This window comes from Chionomys nivalis, chromosome 17 (assembly GCF_950005125.1).
Source record: "Chionomys nivalis chromosome 17, mChiNiv1.1, whole genome shotgun sequence".
In the NCBI taxonomy this organism is placed as follows: domain Eukaryota; kingdom Metazoa; phylum Chordata; class Mammalia; order Rodentia; family Cricetidae; genus Chionomys; species Chionomys nivalis.
This window is the reverse complement of record NC_080102.1, coordinates 15900443-15911050: the sequence shown is the minus strand read 5'-3', so window position 1 is coordinate 15911050 and position 10608 is coordinate 15900443. Positions and strand designations below refer to the sequence as shown.

The following is a 10608-nucleotide window of genomic DNA, read 5'->3' as shown; positions in this document are numbered from 1 at the left end:
TGAAGAGGACTGAGTTCATGCTTCTATGCAAATTAAATGACATAATGGAAGTGAAGTCCTTAGGCAGAAATGCAACGTAGCAATGCAATGCGTGTTAGATGGCCTTTCTAGTCTGTGAACTGACTCCTAGAAGTCCGATTTGCTTTCCAGTTTATTTTGAAGGCGAACACAAACTAACTGTAAAGATGGATGGGAAGGAGGCTACTCCAGTTTGAGGAAGTGGAGTTGAAAAAAGTTCATTTTTTTTTTAAATATGGAAGAACTATGGGTTCACACTGCAGCAGCCAGAAACTTCAAACTATAAAATCTCTTATTAGCTGTGGCTTGACTCTTTTACACCCAGATGGCATCTCTGGGCTTGCTCCCTCTTTGCATCACCCTGGAAATACAGGTGCCTTTCAGTATCCCTGAGAGTCCCAGTCTAGAGTCTCCCATGGAAACCATAATCCACAGATGTTTAAGGCCTTCCTCATCCAGAACAGTAGTATTTGCATAGAACATATACACACCCCCTTTATAGCTGGCACCTTTGAATTATTCATAACAGCCAATATAACACATATGCTTTGTAGATAGTTGTTACCTACGCAACCAATCGAAGAAAGATTGGCTGTGGCAGGTGCAAACTTGTCATGGTTTCACCTGGGTGATGGGGATGGAGGCTGGGATGTCGTTTATCTTGATAAGGGAGTCAGAGAAGTGAATATTTATCTTCAGACTCAGTGTATAAGGATGTGGGGCGGGGCTTGCGGACAATGATTGGGGTTGAAGATAGCGCCCGAGTAAATGGCACGAAGCATATTTGAGACCTTGGTAATGGAGACCATTGAACACAGTAAAAGTTGTCTTTCATTTCCTCCTGATAAAGAGTTATGAGCTCATCACAAATCATCCAATTTTGCTTTCAATAGATGCTACTGAGTGATGTACGCTTTCATTCACGGATTTTATTTTCAATAAACACCATTAAACTTGTCACACGAACCTGATATCAGAGTCACGCACTGATAACACCGTCTCTTCGAAAGCTGTGTCTGACAACTAGAGAAATTAAAAAGAGTATCTTACAAAAATGTATAATTTATATTCTTACAAACACTTGAAGGACAAAATGCGTGTGGCGGCATTAGAGGAATGCACAAATTGCAGCACGTTTTATGATCTTCATCTATCAGACACACATATGTACATATGTATATCCTGTGTTTTCCTAACTATGACCAAAGGTTTTATTTTAAGCAGGTCTTCAATAACTTTAAACATTCATAAAATCTGTGGATTCTGTCCTCCCTTCTCTAAATGGCTCTAAAAGCACATTTGAAAGTCATTAGAGATCATAATTAGGTGGCTTGGTCCTCACTGTACTGTTTGAGTATGAGAGAATCCCTGCTGAATCACGATGGAGTGAGCCTCAGCAGCCTTCAGGAAACAAGTGATGGGCTGAGAGGTCCCGTCATCTCTTCATTGGGAGGTTTTGGTTCAGCTTCTTTCAATTGGAAAGGAGTCAGTTTGTCTGCAATGGAGGAAGTCCTTGGCACTAGTCCCACTTAGTGAACAGGCATTCCACTGCTGTAGATACAGCACGTTTTCTACCATTAAGGAGAGAATCAGTCTCTGAACCTTATGCTCAAGAGCTGAATGCTTCCTTTGATCTTAGATGTGGGAGTGCAGAGTTGAGCAATCCCAAGGAGCTCAGTAGAGATCCCTCAAGTCAACCTCAGTATGCAGTGATAGATATGTACATGTTCAATGTGATCTTAGATATCACTGTGTCGTTCGTTTCTGTGATGTTTGTTGGAATTGAACTGATGCACAGAAAGTAAGTGCAACGTGACACGCTCTACATATTTAACCATCTATCTGACAAATTTACACTGGTAATAAACAGCACAGGAAAGCAAGTTACTCTTAAGTCATCTCCTGAGCTTACCTCGATTCCAAGAATACATTTGGAACCCCCTTTGTTCAAAAAAGACACATACAGATGACCTCACATGACCACAGAAGCATAGACGGGACACTTCTTCACTGTGTTTCTTATATGCAGGTGATGCTGGACCATGCAGCAGCAACATTATGCTTCCACCCAGGTGCTTGCTTTGACACCGGTCACATTTCTCCCCTGCTGGTCTTCAGCTCCAGCTCCTGGAGGAAGGCCTCATTGTTCTGAGGGCAGTTGGAGTGGCAGGTGCAGGTCCCAATGACCATGACTGGCTTCTTGATGGTTTGCTCTGGGGAGCACTGAAACTGCACTTGGATGGTTTTGGTGTTGTGGGGGGTACAGCACCGGCCATCGCTGCAGACCCCACAGAACCTGGGTTTGTAGGTATGTAGGCTGGTGCAGTTCTTGTACTGAAGGTGGATGGCTTTCAGAGACTTCTTGGTGCGGAGACACTTTTTCCCTTTCTGAGAAAGAGAAAAAGAAGGATGCTGAATGAAAATCCTGTGGTTCCTAAGGACCATGTTAGCAGTCACCCCCACCCAACCTGTGCTCTTCGTAAACAAATCATTGACTTTATTTGGACAGTCTTGTCAGCTGACATCAGTTGCTTCCCCAGAGTACCTGGGAACTCGTGATAACGTTTAACCAATAATCGCATCAACCCAATATTTCTGGACAGTCCTCTGCCTTTTGGACAGCTCTTATTTGTCTCTTACATTAATTTTCTTTTCTGCCTAGAATTTGAACATAATACTAAATATTCAGAATCCTTGTTTGTTGTTGAGGCTATGAACATGAAGAAGAAAGAATCTCTCTCATTTAAAGCCATTATTTTATTTAGTTAAATGCATTCTTTTGTGTTATTGAGAGAGGGAGTAAATGCGGCAATTATTAAAGCCTGTTAATGTTTCAGAAACTTTTCAGGCATTAATTCATTTAACTTCATCGACATTCATTCACATAAGAAATAACTGCACAACTGACCCAATTTTATTTGAAAAACAGAGTCTCAAAGGACTGAAATGATCAGAAAGTACCAGACATTGGAATTTGTCTGATGCAAAACCAATTCCTTCTAATACATTATGACCTTGGAAATTATAGGACAGTGAAATTTCAGATTCTTTCTATGAAAGTGCACTGGGTGAGGAGTTTATGCAATACACTACCAGTTCAAATGATAAATAAATCATCCAGGATTTATTAAATAAGCAGACAAATGACTTTTATTTTCTACTCCACTTTGAGTTTGCCACAGTTCTCCTCTGCACCCTTTCCTGGGTGAGGCTCATGGTGTGTGGGGTGGTGATTAGGAATCCCTGCTGTCAGTGCTTCTCAAACCCTCATGCACAGCAGCATCACCTTGGCAGTTTGCTAGAATACAATTGCTGGTCCTCTCCCAGAGTTAGTGCACGTGACGCGAGACCTACAAATCGGAAGGTGCTACAGCTTAACTGGCGACGACACAACAAGAGCCTCAGTCATAGATGTAAGAAATCTCAGAAACAAGATTCCAAACACATTTCCAAACCTCGTGTAACGTATGACCACTATATAAACACCTTAAGTATACTATTTCCCAACATAAAATGAGGTGTGTTAAGTTCAAAGAGACATCAATTGTGCCAAGGAACACTACAAAAGATCAAATTCTAGGAGAACTGTATAAAAAAGCCTTCTTTAATAACAAACTATGTTCATGAAGATATTGAAGCTCCTGTTTCTCCTTTTTTTTTTCTTACTGTTTAGGATATATTTTTCTCAATGACCATTAGAGCCAGAGGGAACAACCTTGCTGTGCAAGTTGTGTGCTTGCAAGTAAATGTATGAATCCTTCTGTGGGCAAACATTCATGGTGAAGCTACATGTCTGTTTCCTAAAGTGACAGAAAGTACATTTCTATGGTATAGTTTTGGAGAAAAGGCATTCTTTCAAAATTTGCAGAAGGAACATAAAGTTGAAATAAGTCTCTAAAATCATATAGCTGAACAACCACTTAACCAATGAGATCACAATGAACCCTTGTTTTAGCAATAGGGAAAAAATTTAAGTGTTTGATGGATAACATTAGCAGAATAGTTAATCTGTGTCCAACATTTTGCAAATTCATTTCATTTAATCCTGATGACCTCAAGATAGATGTTTTCTTTTCTCTTTTTTTCTTTTTCATTCTTTTCTTTTTGAGGTAGGGTCTTTTTATGTAGTCCCAACTTTCCTAGAACTCTCTACATAGACCAGGCTGGCCTTGAACTCACAGAGATCTTCCTGCCTCTGTGTCCTGGGTGCTGGGATTAACAGTGTGTGCTACCACCACCCAGCAAGAGATATTTTCAATGGTCATACTCTATGGGGAAAGAATTGAAAATAAATAAATAACACCACACAGTTAGCTAGGTCGTGTTGAAAGGATTTAAAGCCAAGCTAAACAGGTCTCGTGATGTCCCCTTAAATGTTATAGGATATTCTTTAGAGTAGAGATACACAGAGCTTGCATTTCTAGGGGCTGTTCTCTTTAGGCCTCAGGCTGATATGTGGATCTATGCAATGGTTAAATCTTATATCACATTTATCCAATCCAGTTCTGCAACAAGATCTGTTATGTCATCAGGAATCAATTAGGACTCTTGATCTTCACACCTTATACCCGGAATCAACACACTGTGTTGACATATTCCACCCCTCCTCCAGAAAAGAAAAGAAGTATGCTGTTTCATTTGGCTCATGCTGCCTTACTCTGGCAAATGTATTATTTCTACCAGGCTTTTAAAAATATTGTTGATAATTCCCAGACACCCATTCAGGCATGTACTGATAGCTGTTTATTGTGTAGACAATATGTTCCAGGGTGCATAGTAGGATCTGGAAATTTCAAGGCGAATAAAGCACACATAGAATCTATTTTGGTCCTTCCTATGGCTTGTACTTGAATTATTTAAAAAACATAACCTTGCTAAATTAGCTCCACTTGACAACAGGAGAGCTGCTTTTTCCTCCAGGTATGGGATGGGATTTACTCGAGCATCCTATTTTGGATAAAGTGATGTGCCCTTTCCCTTTTGTTTGCACAACTGCTGTAAGTTGCTTGGAGGGGGCACTTATGTATATTAAAAAAGAAAGGTAGAAAGTACGGTTTGATTCAGGATGTTCCACACCCTTTGTCTGGGTTAATGCTCAGCCGGAGCAGATTTTTCACTAGGTGTGACAGTGGCTTTCTGAAGGCCAGGCTTCAGGGAGACTGTTGCTATAGATGCGATAAGGACTCCTTTAGGCTCCTACCTTGTCTGTTGATGGTGTGGGCTCTTGTTCGCAAGGCCGAACCATGCAGAGGCGACTTTGTTTCACCATCTCACACTGGCGATTTCTATTGGTGACCCGGGTGGACAAGCCCATGCCACAGCTCTTAGAACACGCGCTCCACTCTGTGGTCTGCTCAATGCAGTTGATACTGGAGTCAGAGACTTCCACCCCTACGGTGGCTTCTGGCCTGTAGGCTAGCGAAAGGGTAAATACAGTTATTTCAGCAAACTGTGGGGGATCAATAAGTGTTGTCCCCTAGAATACATTAGACAGTGGATTTTAATTCTGGAGTTAACATAGATCAGTTTTGAAGAGCACAGAACTAGGTCTATTTGCAAACCCCTAACAGGCAGGGCACAATGCAGGACTTCAAGAAATCTTTATTCACTTAACCCTAAACTTAGGACAATTTGTCATAGGAACTTAGTAATTTTATGAACATAGGACCATATATAGCATCATAAGCTGAATGTTTTCAACATGTGACTTGGTACACAGAAAGTTGTCATGCTGCCGGGCGGTGGTGGCGCACGCCTTTAATCCCAGCACTTGGGAGGCAGAGGCAGGCGGATCTCTGTGAGTTCGAGACCAGCCTGGTCTACAAGAGCTAGTTCCAGGACAGGCTCCAAAACCACAGAGAAACCCTGTCTCGAAAACCCCCCCCCAAAAAAAAAAAAAAAGTAAAAGAAAGTTGTCATGCTAACAACTTAATTTTTTGTGTATATGTTCAGGTGTGTGTGTGGGGGGCCATGTGTTTGAAGTTGTACATGTATCTGTATGTATACACATGTGTTCAAAGGCCATAGGTCTAGCTCAATTGTTGTTCCTCAGGAATGCATTCACTGAAATCGTGGGCTAATTAATTGGGCTAGTCTAGCTGGCCAGTGAACTCAAGTGACCCACAGATCTCTGCCTCCTCAGCATTAGGATTGCAGGTAAGGGATTTTTTTTTTAATAAAGGGTCTTGGGGATCCAAGTAAGGACCCCACAATAGCTCTACCAGTTGAGCTATTTCCCCAATGCTACATTTTAATTTTGATGACTAAGTAGAGCCACCCAAACCAAAAATCCAGAGAAGGGATTTTCCCAGGTCAATCAGGAGAGAGAGGGCCAAAGGATACCCACCCAATAATGCACAAAAGAAACAAAAGTGACTGATTCAATGGGACCCTTTAAAAGAGGAGCTGTGTGAATATTTCTGCAATCTAGCTCAGACTTAAATAAATGACGCATTTGATCTCCGTGGGCGATCTGACATTCACAATGGAATGGCCAGAAGCAAGCCAACTTCTCATCTCAAATCCCAGAGCCAATGCCTCTTTCCTGACTACGTTTACCCTAAACCCCCATGACTGTGGAGATCCTCACCTGGAAGGGCCAGGCCTCCCAGTGTCCCCTGCTCATTTGGGCCACAGGTCCACTTTTCACAGCACTCCCCAGGCACCGCAACTTTTCTTGGAGCTGGGCAGTCGGGACCAGGCAGCAGTACATCCAGCTGGCAGCGGGGCACGCAGCCAATCTGCCCATCTCTGCAGGTACAGTGGTACTGACAGTTTGGTTCAAACTTCTCTCCGCTGCGGTAAATGACCCCATCGAACACACAGTTGTCGCCCTCTAGAACTGGAATATTCAGGAAGGAAGGCAGAAGGAAGAAGAAGGAGAGAGAGAGAGAGAGAGAGAGAGAGAGAGAGAGAGAGAGAGAGAGAGAGAGAGAGAGAGAGAGAGAGAGCGCGCACAGTTTAACTGGAAAGCTGTGTAAGATTGGTAGGACATTGTTAGAAGTTGTACCTTTTTTAGTTCAGATGACAGGCTTATAAATCTCAAGGAGAACAGGTCCTTGTAGATGCTTTCAGAGCAAGGATAAGACACAATCCCACCAGGTCTTTTTTTCTTCACCTAGTTCTTATGAATGAGCAAAGGGATGGACTCTGGACAGTGCCACTACGCATGTGCTGGCTAACTGAAGGTTTCTAACACGTCTCTACTTCCTTTTCAAATCTCCTACCCCGAAATGACTTCATTTCTAAGATAGAACAAAGGCAAGAACAAATGGTGATGTCACACTCCAGAGACCCTATCTCCAAAGATAAGATTATTTCCCAAGAACCGCCTCCGAGTTTTCTTCTGCAGTAGTAGTTTAGGATTTAAAACCCAATAGCTTCACCAGTCAGACTGGGAAGGGCATTAAGAGTTCCTGGCCTTAAAGCCCAGTAAGTCACCAGCAGCTTGGAGGAAAAAAAGAAAAGGCTTACTTCAAACTCTTACCAAGGGAGGTAGGGATAACCCCGATTTCAGCCGTGCACTGTGTGGGAAATTGACCTCCCATTGATAATTTTCATGAGTCTGCATTGGCTAGCTGCCTGCGGTTTATTTTACTGCACCCCAGACAGGAGTGACATAGTCCTCCCAGGAGACAGGAATTGCTTTGGCTCCAGTAGGATAATTACAGGTGTGAAAACATACTGGGCTGCAGTCAGGGGCAACTGTAAGTCTATGAGTAAGCCCCTGCTTCCATCATCCTAAGCGGTCCCCCGGAAGTGGCCCTTCAACTCTGCTTTGGTCCCCTCTCCAAGCGACACCTGATGTACCTGTGCTGAGCAGGTTTCTTTTAGTCTGATGCCTGGTGTACAGTAGGCGCTCTATATATGTCACTTACTGTACTGTAGTATCGCTACACATGTTCTTAGTTATCAATGGGAAAGTGAAGAAGAGGTCAAAGGGATGGTACAGTTTCACCTAGCTGCCCAAGGAGAGGTCAGGCCACGGAGGGGATAGCAGGCGGGGGCAGACAGGATTACCCATGCATATGCCAGTCTGGTTGCTGGGGTCTGCGCTGCGGTCACAGTAGAGGCCGCTGCTCTGGTCGCAGGGTTTCAGCTCGGAGCAGCTCTCTCCGCGCTGGCGGGCGCACACCAGACAACATGAGCAGCCATCTAGCACCGAGCGCACCCCAGGGGCGCAGGTCGGCGGTGTAGTGGGGCACTGAAGCGGGCACGAGGATGGGCAGCGCTGGGTTGCAGATACCTAGGAAGAGAGATAAGAAAAGGAACCCCGGTTATTGGGGACAAACTAAAGCAGAGAGAGCCCAGGACCGATTAGGGGCAGTCCAGGAGAGCCAAGTAACCAGGGGCATCTTAAATGTGCACCACTTACTTGATTTAAGAGGTGGAAGAGCAAGAAGCCTAAGCAGAGGCAACGCTTTCGCAGGAAGGAGCTCGCGATCTGCATCCTCCGCATGCTAAGGCTGTCACGGGCTGGAAATGGGGACTGCCCCTTCACTCAGGTCAGGCTGAGCAGCAAGAGCCACCCGTGCAGGTTTTATAGCGCGCTCCAGGGACGCGCACAAGCCGGTTGGCTGCGCTGGAAGGGGGGTGTAGGGGGGAGTCAGCTGGGTGGAGAAGTGGAAGGAGCTCCGCTGTTGCCATGGCAATGGGCCCCAAGGCTGCTCTCCTTAGGGCGTGGCGCCCCGGCTGCGTGTGCCTGTGTGTGGCGACGGACTTTTCCCAGAGCACCGGGAGGGGCAGGGTGGAGCCCCCAGGCCAAGATCCAGAGCCAGCTACAGCTCGTGGGAAGGAAACACCCTCTTCCTCTGTGTAGTTGTTTCACCTTCCCCAAGGAGGAAGACACCGCTACTCCCCCCGCCCTCGCTGTCACGCTGTTGGAGAACTAGGGCTGCGAAGGAGGAGCTCTTGACCTGGATGCCTGAAGTTTGGGGCTATATGAGCAGGGCAGGGATTGGCCAGAGGCCCAGACGTTTAGTCATAAGGGAAGCACATGCAAGTTTGTCACCGTTTATTAGGGCACCCTTTGAAATGTGTTGAGCTGATGGGGATGAGGAAAGGACACACACACACACACACACACTTCGTCAGAGTAGGAGATGCTTTTGGCCAAATGGTCAAATTCTTCTGATTGTAATCATTCCAAGATTTGCAAAGTCTTAAGACTTTCTACATGTTCGGTAGAAATAAACACAGCAAAGAAATTCAAAGAAAAAAAGAGGGCGGAGGGTTGGGAGAGAATGTTTCTTGGTAGAGGAAAAATCTTGGAACACCTGCCTCATCGCATTCAATGTAAAACTGTTCAAATAGTCCAAGGTTCTATGAAAGCCTCCCTGGGTTCCACTCAGCACCCTGATGAATTAAGGCTTTTGCTTGTCTTGATTGCTGAAAGCTCTCCAACCTGGTATTCCTCGGCAAAAAGGAAAGGAAAGAACAGGTGGTCTGCTGTGGTTTACTGGTTCATTGTGAGACAGAAAGAGCTGCTTTTACTCCATCAAAGGTGACAGGTTTAAAACAGGTCCATGTCCTCTCCCCTCCACTTCAACATTGCTCCTGAGAAAACTATGCCCCCTTGAGGACAGCTATTTTGGACAGCTATTTTGGAAAAACACTTTGTGAGAGAAATTACATAGGGCTGTGCTGTAAGTCTAGTCTTTACAAAGAAACAAATTGCTCCCATGTTACTGACTTTCAGCAGAAGAGAAACCCTACGGCAGCTTGTTTAGTGAACTGGGGCTGTCTCTGGAATGTTCCAAGATGGCAAAGTCACTTCTACCACCTTCAAGGTAATATTTTACAGTTTGGAACTGCCCGGATGCACTCCCCCAGCGGCAGCAATTCTGCTTTCTTTGAGAAGCGCTCAATGTTTTCAGGGAGGTGGAAGTGCTAATTTGCACAGCTGATGGGGGGGGCATTCGCGTCCTTGTCAGGTTAATGGGTTTCCTGCAGCACCTGGCTTGGTGATGGCCCCATCTGGCTGCACATCAGAGACAATTAGGCTGTGTGCTTTCCCAAGTTAGAGATTCTTGGGCCGGACACTTGCCCCTCTCCTAGGTGGCTCTTGGTGCTAAAATGAAAGCCAGTTTTGGGGAAAGCGAGTAGGAGCAGCACTAGGGCAGAGGCGTGTTGGCCATGCTTTCAAAGTATGCAGAGCCTAAGACAGGACAGGGCAAACGGGCAGCCCCAGGTTGGGCTAACGCTGCCAGGAAAGGGCGAGGAGGGTAAAGAAAGGTGAAGCCAATAATGGAAATGGCGGAGTCACTGCTGCTAAGACTCGTGCTCGTGAAAGAAAGTAAACCTGAGCGAATTTCACCTACAGGAGGGTTTTGTCAGAAGGATGCTGTGAAGTTTTCTTAGCAACTGAACTGGATTAGGGCAAGTTGGTCTCAGAGCCTTTAAGGCTGTCAAGACCAAGTCTCTTTAACAGTCCTCCCAGCTTCTCTGTGTTGTGACAACCAACATAAGCCAGTTTCTTCTCTCTAAAGCAGTGGTTCTCAACCTTTGTAACACTGGGTACTGGGCATACAGTTATAATATTTATGGTCTACAGAGATGGCTCAGCGGCTAAGTGCTTGGTCTGCAAACACA

At 44.9% G+C, this 10608-nt stretch overlaps 1 protein-coding gene across 1 annotated transcript; it reads right to left on the bottom strand.

Annotated features, from left to right (window-relative positions):
- Positions 1-935: 935 nt before the first annotated feature.
- On the bottom strand, positions 936-8779 carry Ccn3 (cellular communication network factor 3). Its single transcript, XM_057791994.1, has 5 exons — positions 8393-8779; positions 8038-8263; positions 6608-6859; positions 5219-5433; positions 936-2406 (listed from the first exon to the last, which is right to left on the bottom strand). Exons 1-5 carry the CDS (start codon positions 8474-8476, stop codon positions 2110-2112), a joined length of 1074 nt encoding a protein of 357 aa, XP_057647977.1. The 5' UTR covers positions 8477-8779; the 3' UTR covers positions 936-2109.
- Positions 8780-10608: the final 1829 nt, after the last annotated feature.

Coding starts and splice junctions, on each gene's coding strand:
- Ccn3 (XM_057791994.1), bottom strand. CDS start 8,476: ATGCGGAGGATGCAGATCGCGAGCTCCTTCCTGCGAAAGCGTTGCCTC. Junction 6,860..8,037: donor CCAGACTGGCATATGCATGG/GTAATCCTGTCT, acceptor TGAATATTCCAG/TTCTAGAGGGCGACAACTGT. Junction 5,434..6,607: donor GGGAGGCCTGGCCCTTCCAG/GTGAGGATCTCC, acceptor CCCTTTCGCTAG/CCTACAGGCCAGAAGCCACC.